The 17336-nt window shown below is 35.5% G+C and overlaps 1 protein-coding gene across 1 annotated transcript in view; it reads right to left on the reverse strand.

The window, feature by feature from the left end:
- Positions 1 to 713: 713 nt before the first annotated feature.
- Positions 714 to 17336, reverse strand: part of KCNH8 (potassium voltage-gated channel subfamily H member 8) — a gene marked incomplete at both ends in the record, with an annotated part of 189822 nt that continues 173199 nt past the window's right edge. Inside the window, 3 exons of the mRNA XM_082044521.1 lie at positions 714 to 1424; positions 12619 to 12695; positions 13425 to 13531. Of these exons, the coding sequence (XP_081900647.1) occupies positions 714 to 1424; positions 12619 to 12695; positions 13425 to 13531 (895 nt within the window). The remainder of the gene's footprint in view (positions 1425 to 12618; positions 12696 to 13424; positions 13532 to 17336) is intronic.

The following is a 17336-nucleotide window of genomic DNA, read 5'->3' on the forward strand; positions in this document are numbered from 1 at the left end:
ATTTGATCTAATACATGATGGTAGTGCACTTCTTGTTAAAACTGCAAGCTTTTGCCAATATGAAAACAAACTCTTCTTCTCCTTATAAATATTTTAAATAATTTTTAAGTACATGTTTCATACCAAGTATATAAAAATAGCATTTTTAGATAAATTAAGAGGTTCCATTTACATGACAAATAACGTGCAACAACTAACCACTCTCTACCAGCTCTATTTGGTTGATTGTCTAGATGACATGCAGCGATAATTGTCCCTTTGCCTTCACAGAACTGACAAACACACCAGCAGGACCCACAATCACCTGAAGCAAACAGTGCCTTACATACTGTTTGAGAACAACAGTCAGACACTCGGGGAAAACCTTTGCTTCGATGAACAAAAGCCACCCATGACAGTTCTTTTGTCCTAGGCTTCCAGCTGCTCTGACCCCCAGGGTCTTTGGACTATCACAAGAGTCTGCCAAACAGAACAATAAGATGTATCTGTATACAAAATGCTTTTCATCATGCTTTTAGAATCTAGAATTTTTTTTTTCCTATAATATGAACTGGCACCTTTTCTATATTATTTCTTCTAGAAATCTGAATTTTCATGTTTGTAAGTCTCCATGATTGCCAGAGAAAGGTCAAATAAAGCAGTCATGTAGTACTCTCTGAATTTAAAACTGACAGCTGTGGAACGTGCTTTGAGTACCACTTCACTGTTTCTCATTAGACGTCTATGGCTTGGTAATCTTTATCTTTAACATCCCTTGTGCTTGTCACAATGTGTATCGGGAAATCTGGGGTCTGTGCAGAAACTACTCCCGCTGTTCCTTCCGGGTCCCACGATACCGGCAAGTTCTCCAGGCTTAATGAGCTGATTGCTCCTTGGCTGAAGCTACCTTCCTCAGATCTGCTGGGGAGCACGAGATGTAATGATGTCTCTGATGAAGAGCATACTGAAGAAGAAAGAGTTGCTGAAATAGACTGAAGAGGAGTCAAGGTAGTGTCTGAACGGGGAGAGGTGCATCTTAAAAACTGTGAATTGTCTCTCTGAATTACCTGATACTGGGAGGGGGAATTGTGAAGGCCTGGTGTATAGTAAAATTCACCATCTATAGAATTTTGTGGGTTGGGTTCGGTTCTTTGGGGACTACTGCCCACAGAGGACAGATCCGTATTCCAAATGTCACATAATGTGTTGCCGCGGCAAAGTTGTGCTTTGGTGTAAGTAAAGTTGCCAGCTTGCATGTGTGTGCAAGGTTGATGTGTAGTCCAAGCCATTCGAGACTGCAGGCTTTCCAGGGTAGGGCTTTGAGATATACCGTGCACGGCACAGAACCCGGGAGGCTTCTGGGATGTGAGCAGGTTCTCCAGAAGGTGCAACACATTCTTCATATCCTTACTTAGTTGTGAGACTTCTTGAGTTAAAGTTGTCACCTGTTATGGAAGGGCAAAATATCACAGTATTTCTTTGTGTAGTTATGCTTGAAATACACACATATGTACCTTTTCTCCTTCTAAAAATATCAGCTTTCATCTGTGGCACAGTGTCTTTACTTTAAATAAATATACTCTACTAATATATGCCTGAGAAATGGTCCATCCATCTGCCTTATCACAGCTACATGTTACACTTCCTGTGGCATATCGAAATAATCAAACAATTCAATAAAAATTTATGAGGGGAAACACCATAGGCATAGTTCTCCTGTTTTTAAATCACAGTCTGTTATATAAAGAATGGCCAGGGTCAGAACTGAGATGATTTCCAGTGGCAATATGACATCAATAGCTTATTGATCAATCCTTAAATAGCTTAATGCATACACTATTTTTATTAACCAATTTTAATAGATGAATGATGTCAAAATGAGTTCTTGTCGTATCTTGTACAGAAATACACAAGTGAAATATTTTGCTGTCTTCACAGTAAAATACAATAAACCCATACCCAAACTCAAAAAAACACTTGTTACCTCTAAACATTTAAACAATATAAAAAGCCTGTGAAACAGTTTGCTTCCATGTAGTTAAGTTTATGCTTGACAGGTATTGCATTATAACACTGAGATAGTAATCCATAGCATAGAATACTCTGCTGTGTGTGCAAAAAGGAAGAATCATGTTTCCTTTTAGGCTTTTTTTTTTTTTTTTTTAAATGCTGAAATCACTGACAGCATCTAATTAATTAAAGTAATTACACAAAGTCTTAATCTCGCCAAAACTGCTGGTTTGGTTGGTTCCAAATTTGTGTTTTAAAGTAAATTAATATACATTAAGAATAATGGTGACATTTGTTAGGAGATTATAAGGACATTTTGGGAAATGAAAAGCCTAATTCAAAACTAAAAGTGACCCACTCACCATTTTAAATGTGTTTGTCTTTCCTGTTTCCTTCTTGAGGAAAAATTTGTTGGAAGTTAAGATCAGTCAACTATTTTTAATGAAGAGAAATGAACTTATCAAGAGATAGAAATGAACTATGTCTCCATGGTAGCTAATCAATCTATTTTAGGCCAAACCACTGTCATTACTGTTAGTCATTACTGTTAAAACAGAGTTTATCATACTGATGCTAGTGAAAATACTCAGAAAAAAAGATGACTGCACATTTATCTTCAGAAGAATAAACCTCCTGTCAAAAAGAAAAAAAGGCTAATTCAAGGGGCCTTTCTTTGCTGTGAAGACACCATCAATTAGATGCCTTACACAGATTAATTTTAAAGTAATCAGAAATAGAAATACAATTTTCAGTTTTTCTGACAGAATAGTTCTGAAGAAATCTCCTGAAAAGACATTTGAGGCCAAGTTTGACTGTGTTACTACAGGCACAATAATTTTAAAGAAATTGAGTTAGAAGGAAAGTAGGAAGCTCCAGTACAGCTCCTATACATTTATTTGTTCCTCTCTGAGCTAGGAGTTCAAACCTCTCATATTAATAGTTCTGTAATGATCACACTACCCTGGAGGGAAAATGTTTAAAGGGAGGAGAGTCTTGAATGAGAAGTTACAGGATCTCTGCTTCTCTTTCGCCACCTTCTCTTTCTTTCTGCCTTGTTTACCTAATTAAGTCACACTACATAGAAAATAACCATGGGACCTCCTTCTGTCGGCTGAGATTAAGCTTTGAATGCCCGGTAACTCATTTGGATTTCAGCTAAGGTGAGGCATTAAAATATCTTAGCAAAGTGATTTGTCAACAGGCTTTCTGTGGTGTCAGAGTAGCCAGAGAAGGTTCTTGGTGCTGTCAGACTGTAAGGAGACACACTGTGGGATTTCTGGAGAAACCAGCCATGCAAGAACTTCTCTGTCCCATCAGGAACTATGAGATGGCACTGCAAAACCTCTGAAAGGTTCTTTGGGAGGAAAGGGGAAAGAAGGACAACCAAACCAGTGACTACATAGATCTAGCGGTCGTCAGCTCTTTTTAGGATCATCAGTGGTCCCTGCTCCTAGCAGACAAAATAACTGTTTTCTGTGCCAAATTTTCCAACTTGCTTCCATTTTACAGGTCTTTCTGCAGTTGTGCAGATTGATGTTACCTTATGACTATGCAACTGACCTGAACTATCAATACTGTGTGAAAATACCTGCAACTTTAAAATATCTTATTTGGCTTTATCCGTTTCTGATTACCTCAGGCTTTTTTAAAGTTTCATTTATTCTTTAACGTGTTTCTTTTGCCAGTTCATTAAGACAACACAGCAAAAAATCTCAGCATCAATACACGTGGCAGTCCTGAATTTCTTTTAAATACAACGTCCTCTAGTGCCCAGATACTATTTTTGATATGTCAGCTAACTCTTGGAGTGCTGTCTTCTCATGAGCTTGCTCTCACAGAAGCACAGGAACTGACCTGAAAAACCCACCTTTGATGTACACTTTAGTAGCTTCTAGCAGTGTGATAGTTTAAGATCCAAAGTAGTTATGCCCAACTTCATTAGAAATTGACCACCATTTAGTGACATCTATTTGGACCAATACTGCTCAACATGCAGACAAAGCAAATATATAATTTTCTGGATAATTTAAGAAACTTTTTCTGGATTTTGCAAACTGTTAATGTTACCCAATTAAATCTCCAATATCTGTACTAATATTAATTACCATCTATCTCTATATTATTACACTTATATACTTACATAGTATGCTGTTACTATCAATATTATGCTGTTTATGCTATCCTTTCTACACCTTACAGAGATTCTTGAGCAGATGCAAATAAGCAGGTGTAACAGGGTACGGTTTTATCAATAATGTTAAGAATTTACAGTGCTCCAGAAAGTGCCGAAGAACAGAGATTAAAAGCAAAAGAATTTTTATGGCTATGAAACAGAAATTGAAGGCAGTACAGTTTTCTCCTGAGCAAAAGGACAAATTCCTTGCATGCTGGTAAGGCTATTATCTTTTCAGGAGTTCAGTGATTATTGCTAGGCTATACAGCTAGTTGTACAAATGGTTCCTGCTGTGCTAGGCAGACAGCTTTAAAATGATCTGTGAGATCCCAAATATACTTCAAAAGCTGCCTTAACAGTTTCTAGGACTTGGTAAAGATACTGCAGTATCTTGGTAAAGATACTTCCTGATATAGAAACTGGGGTTTGTACAGATTTAGCATGAATTAGCAAGAGGTGCTTCTCAGGCTGGTCAAGAGCAATGCACTGGTACCTTTTTAGAAGACTCTGTTATAAAAAAAAGAATACCTTTCAAAATATAGGTTAAAAATAGTGTGGGCTTTTTTTTTTTTTTTTTTTTTTTTTTTAACCCCATGGACTTAAATAATATTTTCTGATGCTCTGAACAATATAAGTTTCAGTAAATGTATTTTGCATTTTCAAATTACTTTTACAGTTTCAGTAGAAAGAGTATTTTTCTTTACTACCACCATGAAACTGCTGTGTAGTTTGAATACTGTGTTCCATGTGGTTAAGTTGGAATGGAGGTGATTGTATTTAAACCTTTCCATGAAAGTGAGGAAAAGTTCTATGTAGTGCAACACGATGACGGTGATCATTATCTTGTTTAAATTGTATTGGCTGTATAGGTTTCTCTGTTTTTTTTCATTGCATATTCTGGCATTTAATTTTTTTTAATGTTAAATTTTCTACTAGAATGCTTATGTCTCATCACTGTTCCTGGATAAATCTGGAATAAACCTATACACCTCAAAAAAAAAAAAAACCCAACAAACCCCCCCCCCCCTCCGGTTTTTGTTTTCCTGCTAAGAAGCCTAATACAGTGGTATTTTTTCCTCTCTGTGCTTTACTCCCTTTTACAATTCAAACTTCACCTAGACCACTTCCTACCATGACTCTTTCTCAACACTCAAAGAAACAAAGTAGAATATTTGCTTATTGAGAAATGGAAGTTGCATTTTGGCAACACAAGGAAGCTCCCTGGCTTGCACTGCATATGGCAGCTTCTCTGTTCCCTTGCTTGGTGTTTCATTGCTTCTACTCTTCTGGTGCTTTAAAAAGCCAAGGAGACTTTCAGTCATAATGAGATGTCTTTCAAGGCTCAAATTAACTAGCTGCCGATCCTTTGTTTTCCACCAAGTGTATTTTTGAATGAACAAAATGAGAACTGAGAAATAAGCAAACAAGTTCTATAAGCACATAAAGGAATACATAAAAGAGAACAGGAAATATACATTTCTCAAGGATAAATAATGGCAAAGCAATGTAATTCTCTTATGTAACTGAAAAGCTCATTTAATAGATAAGAGGAAACTGCAGGTGTAATATATATATATATATCATGTCAGAAGAGTTCTCAAATATTACTGTCCCCATGATGTTCTTCTAAACCAACTAAGAAAATAAGACCAAGATTTGATCACTGTGAGCTGGATTAATATGTGATTGGAATGGTTTATGATAAACAGTTTGCTGTCATCTGTGGACATTTCAAGCCATTCTTTTTAGCAGCCTATCTTAATATGTTTTTATTTAATGTTTATTTTAAAACACTAAATGGAATTTGAATTCACTTTTAAATATCAGTAATATGAAATTCAACAAAGATAAATGTTAAACATTGGATCTGAAAAGCAAATGTCAGAGGCATGAATGTAAGTATAATATTCTTCCTATGCAGAGTATTATAGAAAAAAGTCTGTGGAGTTTTGTTGAATCACACTTTGCAGACATTAATCATGCTCTCAGAGTATATCAACAGCATTTTTTTAATTGGACACAGGAAGGAGGATCTCTTAACTAGGAATTACTTAGGTGGATGCAGCTTGAAATCATGTACTTTGTCAGTGACTTTAAAGATCTAACCAAAGGCAATCTGAAAGAAAATGTTACCAATGAAGAGTTCTAGAAAACGTGAGGGACAAAGAAAGACAGACGGAAATTGGTTTGTTGAGATCTGCTGGAACAGTATGTTTCCAGTGTAACTTTGTTTTAGAAGGAGAAGGCAATCAGCTTTTCCTTATATCTTCTAGGCATAAGAGAAAAAGCAGTGAACTTGCATATCAACAGAGATTTACATGTAGATGTTGGGAAAATAGGTCTTTTCAGTGCAGGAAGGTTTTGAAAGGCCTATTAAAGAGTTAACTGGATAGTCATCATAATCTGTCACTACAGTAATATTTTTTATTCAAATATGAAGTCACCTTTTGCTGTCCAGTTGATTTTTACACTGCATGCTTTCCTCTCTTCTTTAATTTCTTTGTTTGAGATGCCTTTCCACCAAGGAAAAGTTCAACAGAGACACCTGACATAGGACTTATGCCACATATGTGCCATATGTCCTGCTTAAAAAATAAATTAACCTAAGCTTTAAAGCATCAGCTGTTCTTGTTACCTTCATCTGACAATAGTTATTAAGCTAACATTAAAAAAAAGAAAAAAAAATAGCTGAGAAGGCTAATCTACGATCATCAAAGTACAAAAGCATAGAGAGAGACAACAACAAGGTAGGAGTTCTTTGGAAATATGAATGTCAGTGATAAAAGCAAAATATGTGCTTATAAGTTTACAAAGCTTCTATTTCTTAACACAAATGATACTAGGTTGCATGTATCGACTTTTGTGTTTAAATTTACATAGTTTAAAACCAAAATGAATAGTATAGTCTTAATTAGTATTAATCATCAATAAATGTCATTAGTTCACTTTTGGACACATTTTCTTGATTGAAGGATGTTTTCTGAAGTGAATTATTGAAGTACCCTGCAAAATAATCTCATGTGATAATATAGTTATGAACTTGCTACAAAGAACATGTTTTTGATTACTGTAAGTCAGGGGAGTTCTTCATTTGAGTTCTCAAAATGCGAATTGAACTTCAGCAGTTCATCCTCTATGTAAAACTGGAAGCCTGATTAACCAAATTTTCTCCATTGGCACTGATTATAAAATGACTGTTTTCATCACGTCCATACATTTTTATTATTAAGGAATATTTTTTGCTTAAAAAAAAACAACCAACCAACCAAACTTTTTTTCCTGGTCTGAGAGGAGAATGAGATTGATTTTTGGCAGCTGGATGTGAAATATGTCTTAAAATAATCTGTTTATAAAATTTCTTTATGTGATTTGGAAAAACAACATATTTATCTAGGATTGTTCCTTTTGTTAGATGAAAGTGAAATATCCCTATGAATGCATTTTCTCTCTTCTGAATAAGTGCCAAATGCTTAGAGTATTTTAAACACTTGCATCTAAAAACCCTAAAATTAAAAATAGCTCAATTTGCACTTAGCACTCCAACATGCAGCTAAATAGAAGGCAATTTTCCAGTACAGAATCTGATGCTATTTATATTTTGTCACGTTCGTTTGTGTTTCAGTTGAATGGGAGAAATGTGAATACTCTGTTCATTATACTGTTTTAGTACCGTAATTCTGAGGTCTACTGATGTGGCAAAGAATGAAATCAGTCCCCAAATTCTGAAGCTGAATTAGGCTGCAATGGACCTGGGTCTTATTTGGGAAAAACATGGGACATGCAAAAGTAATCTCAGTTCATCCACATGCACTGTGCAAGATGTCCTGTATAACTGAGCATGAAATCCTGTACCTGTATATTCAAATGGAGAATGTGTACATGTGCACTCTGCAAATTACAGGAGAAAAATAATGACTAAAATTTGTGTATCTTCTTATTTTTAACTGATCTATGTTTTAAATAATTCAGATTTGGGTCTTTCACTTTGAATTAAAATAGAAGTATTTCCATGGTCTTTTTGTACAGTTGCATTCAAATGATAGAGAGCTAAAAGCCTATTTTGATACTGACAGTGGCAGAGTGATAGGCGGGTGCTTTAATTTAGACTTATGGCCTTCTGCATATCTCAGAAAATCTGCTTAGTGTTTTCCTGGTTTTACTTCTGGGCTCCTTAATAGTTACGTATGATTGTACCAAATAAATGGTGCCTCTGAAAAAAATCTGAATGTTTAGATGCGCTCGTTTGATCAGTATCTGCAGACAAATGCATTGGAAAGAGCAGGTTGGGTGTACAGATGTCTGTAAAGGAAGGATGCATACTTGTAAAGCAGAAGACCTATTCCTAAATTCCCTCTCTGCCTAATTTGGGACAGGTCTTTGAATCAAGCCTTCACCAGCTCAGAAAATGTGCCATGCTGTTAGGTATTCAGTCACCTAATCTTGAAACTGTTGCTTGAATAACTGTGTTTTTACAGGAGCAAGAACCTGAACCTTAACTCTCTTGTCTGCCACACACTGAACTATAGTGAAAGTCATGCCTTTTTTATTCAGTGATTATTTAGACTAAGCAAAATGGGCAAATTGGGTAGGAGATTAAGCAGTCCTATTCCACCCCGGTTTACAATGCTGAACCAGAGGGAAATTCCCTTTTATCAGCTTTGATCTCATTCAGGCTCAAAATGAGAAGTGAGTTTAGGTAGAAGAATGAAGAAGCGGGGTAATCAGCTGAGCAGCCAAACCAAGCAGCTAGACAAGAGGAATCTGGGGTGTGTTCAAGTTTCTCTCATGTTACCTAATAAAGTGTCTGTGCTCACTTTGAAGCCTGTCCTCCTTAGAGGAAGTCTGTGCATCCATTAGTCCTAAAGTTTATGCATAATGAACTCTGAGAAGTGAAATCAAGGCTCTGTCTTCTGTTTGTCTCATTCTTAGGTAAAAGAACTTTCCTTTGTATTATGTAGTGAATGTTACGCTTAAAATACTGCCAAGAGCTCCACTAGATATCTAAGCTGCGTATAGCTTGTTTTGTAGATTTATCTCTGGGGTAACTCTTTGTTTTGCTTTGCTAACAGACTGTATTGACTGTCTGAATGGGAAGATGCATGTCTTTGTTCCCCCAACGAACAGCTGAAATGTTTTTAAGCTAACTAGTGAACTGTTGTAACACAATTGCCTTTTATGAAAGCAGTTATTTTTGCATTTGTTGATAGACTACACAAAAAAATGTATTAATGATAGTGTTTGCTGCTGTTGGCTACTTATGACCTGTTTTCTCATATTTTCTTTTTCAGGAGGAGACTGCATGTCTTAATAAAGAAATTTGTTTCTAACTCTGCCAGTATTTAAACTACTGCTAACTGTCTCCTGCAGCGTCAGTCATAATTTTCCTTTAATGGTCATAATTGAGTGATGGAATGATGAAAGCACTAGGTTTACTAGTGTTGTTCAATACTTACTGTAACAACAGAAAACAGCTAGTGTATTCCAGCAAGGATACTCACAGGCTCATCTGGGTAAGTACCAAGTCAGTACTGTCAGTTCAGAAACTCCAGATGGGGCATATTCAAATACATGTAGAATACCAATTAAGCAGCTTTATAGTCATGAAGTTTTTCCAATGTAAATTTTGATCAATGGGAGGACTTGGAGGATACCTATCTGTCTCTGCGATTTGAGCTCAGAGTGTTACCTATGAAATCTAAATCTATACCCTTTTAGAATTGCTCCTGACGCCTTTTTTTTTTTCTCGTCTAATATTTGTCCATATTGTATGCCCATGCATTGTCACATTGAATTGAGAATTCTCAATTTAAATGTATTTAAATGTTTCTGTTTAAGACCCTTGCTTAGTCAGAATGTATAATGCTGTTTTCTTTCCTAGGGGAATTTTTAGACAGGAAACAAAATATGATCTTGGAAAGCAGAGAATACTCCTTCCAACTACTGCAATACACCAACAACAGTCTTCATCTTAGACATGTCTATATTAGTGTAGATGCATTCTATGTAATGTACTCTATACAGCATGGAGTAAATTGATCTTGGAGATACTGTGAAGATTAATATAAATGTTCCTTTAGGTTCCTAGGCTAACTCTGGTGTGATTTCCAGAGTGCAGGGTTTTCCATAATCCTTCACATAGTCTCATGTAGCTCTATAATCTTCTGTAAGTTCTTGGAGGTCCTGTAATCAGAGAAAGGTATCTTTTTCTGCTATTACTAAACAGTAAGTACAACTGCTCTCAGAATTTTTCAACATTATTGTGTTATTTGTATCTCCTGGTTGCACTATCATTAATGTCATTTTATCACTAGCAAGACTACATGTAAATCAAATCAAATGTTGCCCAAAGATGTCTAAACCTATCAAACCTTTTTTGGCTTCCAGTTTTAGTACTCAGCATTCCATGTTGGTGCCTGTCTGTCAGCTACACAGCATGAAAGCAAATTCTGTCTCACCCCCCTAGTAAGCTAGTAAGACTCCACAAGTTTCTTGAACAGTTTTAAAACCTCCAGAAATTTTCTTCCTCTTACTCACAGGACTCCTAATACCTGCTTAACAGACAGAGACTATAGATTAACCAACTTCTGTCACACTCCTGTGGAAAGAAGTGAAAGACCTTCTGATGTGACTTCTTTTTGTCTGACAATCTAATGGTTGACTTATGAAGTCAAGAATTAGTGGTTCAAATCCACCTCTGAGGAGACATTGCAGAAGTCTTAAGAGGTAAGCACCTCTTATTTCAAGTGAAGTCTCACAGGTAGAATACTATGTTAAAAAATGGACTGATGCCTCTCCTCAATTTTAAAATTAGAGAGTTAACCACATTCAGAACAGTGAAATATTTGTCTCTGGATTTTGTATTTTGTTTTTCTGTATGAAAACTGCAGTGTTTTACCACATGTGTTCACATTTCCTTTTTTTTTTTTTTTTTTTTTATGATAGTGTGAACAAGCAAGCTGCATAACATTTTGTTTATATGGTGTTATGAGGGAAAAATGAAGATTGTGCATGAGGGAAATGACCTTCATCATGGTGGCTTTTTTTTTATTTTTTTGTTTCTTTAACTGTTCTTTAACATGCTGCTCTACTCCAAGTTTTATTTATTGCTTTTCACTAGGAAAGGAATGACAAACCCAGAATTGTTGCAGTTGAAATATTTGGTTAATCCCCAAGATGCCTGCCTTAGCACATCTGCCATCACGATGTATTTTCCAATTGCCTCTAGCAGATAACCACATAATACATCTTTGTATTTTAGAAATACCTGTCCTCTTCAAAGTCAAATGGGATGAATCAATATGGCTTGCCTGTTTCAAAAGTATTACACTGGAAATATTATTTTCTATCACAATAGTGGTGTCAACGAACATCTTGGAGATATTTTTGAGTTCTTTGACCAAGCTTTAAAAAAAACTGTCATGAAACTTTTGTCTGAACTCTACAGTTTGACATAAAAATGAGGTTATGCATACATAGTGTCTAAATAACCATGCTTGCACTCTTAGCTTAGGACATTTATCTGACAAAGTTAACCTGACTCAGAAGGAAAGAGGTTTACAAGCCAAATACTTCACATATGGAAATAAAGAATAACTAGATTAATAGTACACAATATAGAAGGAAAAAGAAAATAAAACTTGACATTTCTGGTAACCAAAGCAAAAAAGAAGTGAAACTGTGTGGTTGGACTTATTTAAACGTTTCCTCATGTGGAATCAGAAGAAATTGTCTCTGATCTCTTTATATTGAAAGACAGATTATGCTAGGAACATATTTTTGTCTTGCAGTATAACTGTGAGCTAAAGTTTGATGCTTTCACCTTGTTAGCCAAAGTACTGCAGTAGCTGGAAATATGAAACAGTTTAGCCAGAGAACATCTCCTCTTTAGTGTCAGATTGATAGCAGATTACACGTTTGAAGTTATTGGAAGGGAAGAATACGAAGCACCACTGAACAATATTGGCCCTGTATTCCTCAGGTCATATGGCTTAAGCAGGACTGGATGAGCTTCTGTTTCATTTTAAATAGGCACAGGTAAAGTGATCTGCAATGTTTGGCGTGAATCTGAACATGACTGGATTCACATCTCTTTCAAGGAAATTCACCAAAATCATAACATTCACCAAAACAAGAAAAGTTAGAAGAAGGGACTTTAGGAAAGAATGAGAGAAATAGATGCACATACAGAAGAGGATAAATGCTAAGAAAATGAGATACAGTAACTATGCTAAACTAACTTACTTTTTAGCTTTAGCACAACACTAATTTCTATATAGCTTTCACGCAGAAATTAATGTGGGAAAGAGTTAACCCCAAACTGCCTTAAATGTAGGAACCCCATCGAGTTCTGCAAACTTGTTAATCACACATTTATCATATTCTCAAGTTATCTGAGTTTTCTACAGCATTCCTTGAATCATTGTTAATATCCTCCAACCCCCACAAAAGCTCATTACCTCATTATTAAGCTTGTTGATCTGCTGTTTGGTCTCTTCTGCTTTGATAACAAGCACGGCAGCACCAATTTCAGCCTCTGAAAGTAATTCAAATGCATGTAAATGAGAGAAAAGGTGGGGACAGCTTCTTCATAAAAGAGAAGACATTTGAAACAGTCTGAGCTGCACTAGTTGTGCCACTTCAGCATGAGTCTACCCTTCAGCATGAGGCATGAGTCCACTGGTCTCCCCCTCTGTGTCTGTCTTTCTCTCATTGTTTTTTTCTTCTCCTCCCACATGGACATGCTCTGTTCCTCTGTGGTGCTATTTTATCAATGTTTTCAGGATGTAAATAATTTAGGGTTTCCTAAAACCTCTTTCTATTAAAGGTTTTCACTCGTGAAAATCTAGGTACTTCCACACTTCTCAGCTTCTATAAATAACAAAAATTGAAAGCTAAGTTTGCATATGGAACTTTTTGTGTGTGTCAGAATGTTTTTATGTTGAATTTTGTCCTTGTGTTTAGTACCTTACATGCTCAAAGGTTTGGGAGCATGAGGTTCCAGGCTGATCCTACAATACTGCTGGTAAAATCTAATACATGAAAATACAGTACATGTATCATGACTGTCAGGAGGAAAAAAATAAATGGCCTTCAGGACTCTGTAGTATTTTTTTTGCAGTTCTAATTGTGGTACTGAAATGGTACTGAAAGTATGGATATATGTTAAACCCATTTATGCTACTTCTGAGAATCGAAGGAACAAAGGAGATTATGTTATGAAAACTGTTTTCTCTAAAGAGTGATTTTCCCAGGCAAAACTCACCTCCAGCTGTAGGAGATAACCTGGAGTCCTGCCTAAGTTGATCAGAGCTGAAGTCAAAGGTTTGGCTTTCCTCATTATGATTTCCATCTTCAATCCCATCAACAATTCTGTTGAGAAAAATTGGTGTGATGGAGAAGTTTCATAAACAGTTTAATAAACATCAGATTCATAATTATGTTGTCAAAATTACTCCTAAAGGGCACATTTTTAAGTAATGATAAACTTTGCACAACATTAAGTTTAGAGAAAAATAAAGACTATTATATTGGTATAACTTCTTGTGAGTAACTAAAGATTAAACTTACTGTTAGAGGAAGGAATGTGAGGCCAAACATAATTAACTGAAGTTTCAAAATTTTAATGACTTCTGCAATATACCTCTATTGAATATAGTTTGCTCTTCATATATCTAGTAATCTGTTGCCATTCTATCTTTTACACAAGCTAAAGATGCTTCATTATGCTCTTGTGAAGTTTAAATATCCTTGCACATAACACTCAGGCTCTTATATTAGGCTTACTTAGGCAAAGCCTAGGCCTGAACATAATATATGTATTATATGAAAGCATCTCTGTAAATCACAGTCAAAAGTGTTGTTGCCACACAAATAGCTGTTTTCAGATTCATTAAAACTAGCTCAGGCAGAACAATCTTGTTTGCAAATTTGGTATAGGAAGATGCATAGACCAGCCTGCAATGTCCCAGTTACGTTAGTGCTGATATTGGATCTAAATACTAGAAAAGGCATTTTTGTCATTTATTTCCACTCATGCATTGCAGTTGACCTGCAATTTGCAGTGTTAAGAAATCTAAAGATAAAAAAAGGAAGCATTTGATATAGTATTCAAGTTCTGCATAGAAAAAATAGAAAACTAGGATCAGATGGGCGAATTCATACACATTATTAATATATATAATTATGATTTTTTTTCCTCATTTATAATAAATTGTGTTGTAAATAGAACTGTTTTAGAGTAAATGAAAGTGATTCAGAAAACTGCCCATTGGCAGACATGGAGCATAAATTTGTTGTTCTGTCGAGGCACAAGATTCAGAATTTGTCTTATAGTGGGCAGATGAGTTAAATGTTAATCTGGAAGGGCTAAAGCAGACAGTTCTTGGCCTCTCAGTCAGTGATGATAACTTTGTGAGATGGAAATTAAACTTTCCATCTAATAAGGATATTCTTAAGCAAACCTCTGACTGGAAATGTTTGGAGAAGGGAAGAACAGACAACATAGAGATACCTGTGATGTATTTGGCTTCAAAGACCCATGTAACTTAGAACCCTGTGTGCATATCATATATGAACTTATACTTGGCTCTTCATGTGGGTTTAGGGCTCTGTGTCATGTCTGAGTGTTCGTGATGCCAGCTGGATGTTAGTAGACTTGACTCTAATTTTAACGAGTCTCTGGGAGATGAGAATCAAACGTGGTGCTTGAGCTGCTCTGGCCTGTACTGTTATCTGCAACTGAAAACCTGAATCTTTACTTTGTTTGAAATTTGCTATAAAACCTATTTAATGTCATCTGGCCTCACTGCTCCAAAAAGCAAATTTTAAACACCGATATCCCTTTTGTAGAGATTTTTAATTATTTAAAATGTTAACATTTTAACTGTCTTTAAAGCACACTGGGGAAAACCTACTTAGACGTGACTTGGAATTTATAGACGCTATATTATTTTAATTGTTTAAAGATTCAGACTAAAAAGAAACCATATCAGTAAAAATAGCTAGTTCTGGAGAGACACAAGCCAGGATTCTATGTGGGAAATATTTAACAGGCAAGATACTTACTCATATACAAGGAACTCACTGTGGAGTGACATAATCTAATGAGTTGAAAACATGAGGGGAAAGTAGTTGGTAAGTCCCACCCCTTTCTGAATTAACCATTGTACAGCCCTGAATTTTCTCCTGAAGACAGGCACATCCACTTATAGAAGCCAAAAAGTCAGAGAAGATTAACCTGTGACCTCTTCTATCTACTCAATCAGATCTAGAGTGCACTTGTCCATGTCAGTCTGAGGAGATTCAAATGCATAACTGCCTCTTTCCAGAACTGCCTTTGTTATCACTTACACTTTCTCCTTTATGATGCTCTTCTACTTCATAGGCAGTACCCAAAAAATGATTGGTAAGTATCCTAGAAGTTAGGATGCTGGCTTCTATTCCTTGTGCCAGGAAGTATTTAAATATTTTACCCAGTGTCTGTGCTTTATTATCTTTACTGTGGTGTACAAGGAAAGAACCTGAAGCACCATTGAAGAGTTCTGGTTGGCTTACTGTAGGGAAAATCCACAACAGAACAAGTTTCTTAAGCAAACAAAATATATTCTCTTGAGAAAGTGTGGTTATACACCTCACAACTGCACTGGCTGGACATTTCAACCTGAGTCTTGCCTTCCCCTTACAAACGTGAGGATGCTAATTAAGGTCTTATTTTCTCTTTAATATTTACTAAGAAACATTAAAGGCTGATTCTAAAGTGTTATTAATTTGTCAGTTTTAATGTTCTAATAATATAAACTCATTCTGGGAAATATGAAAGTGTTTTGGTTGGAAAACAAAGTCTGAAAAACATGTATGTATTGGGCCAATTTTCAAGCCTATTAACAGGATTATTCTGTAGTTATAAAATTATGAATGAAAATAGGACATAATAATATATTTAACAATACTGGTTTCACATTTTTCTCTTGCAGCCTTGGGTGCCAATGTCTGGCTGCATATGTTCAGAGCAATAATGATTAAGATTACATTTCAACAGAAAATATGAAAGTTAGCTTTTCCCTGAATTATCACTTGTTAGGCAAATGATGATGACCTTTACTCATAGCTGCTCTGAACTAAATTCACATGAGATCTATTAAAGAAATAAGAAAATATCCACTATGCATTTCAATTTTGCTAGCCTAGAAGCTGGTTTTCCACATATTATCTTCCCTTGTATAGACAAAACTAAAATCGGTTTGTATCCTGCCCCCCTTTGTAATGTAACTGTGCCAATCAAATGATAAGGGCGAAAGATTTCTACATAGTCTTTCATGTCCTTTTTATGATTGCATCCTTAGGGACATGTACCTTGACAAAGCTAAGTAAACATTTTTCACACTGTGGCTATTTCATGTTTGCAATGGCAAGTTGCTGAAACTACCACTCTGCCTCTAGTGAATAAAGGAAGTTCTTGAACATGTAAAATACTTCATATTTTAGAAACTGAAACTTGAACTGGAAGATCAACTGGTACAGCTCTTCATGTGTGAAAAAAGTGATTGTGATTTCTGTAAAGAACTGATCCCAAAACTCTTGGTTTATAGTTAATTATTACATTGTAGCAATTTAGCAATAACATACATAAATCAGCTTACAAGTAGCATGCAACTAAAAAATAAAATATTAAAAATTAGATACTATTAATACCAAAACAAACCATTATATGACTCTTGTTTAAGTCAAAAGTCACAACAAAACAGATTTTGTCAACTCCATATTTACTCTCTATATAACTTGCATTATCAGGTTTCCTTTCTGTAATCTAAAACCCCTTATTTTCTAAAATTGTTAGGCAATAGTTTTCCATTATTCCATTATTCCATTACTTGAGTCCTCTACTCCAGTAATTTTTGTATTTGCACAGCTATGCTGCATTATCATCTACTTGCTATTTAAACTACAGTCTCTCTGATGGACTCCGAATATTTCACAGTGCTATGGTAGGAATCCACATTATTTTGGACAGAGAAATGGTACCATAAAGCAAGACTGTTAAAATAGTCATTTTCATGATTGTTCAATACTTTTCCTTTTTACTGGTAGAAATACTTTATTTCACAATTAAGTCCTAAAGTCATAATATTCTGCATAGTGTGTAATAGTTCCTACAATAAGGGAACTTTTCCTTCTC

This window comes from Streptopelia decaocto (genome assembly GCF_964273445.1).
Source record: "Streptopelia decaocto genome assembly, chromosome: 2".
NCBI classification, from domain to species: Eukaryota; Metazoa; Chordata; class Aves; order Columbiformes; family Columbidae; genus Streptopelia; species Streptopelia decaocto.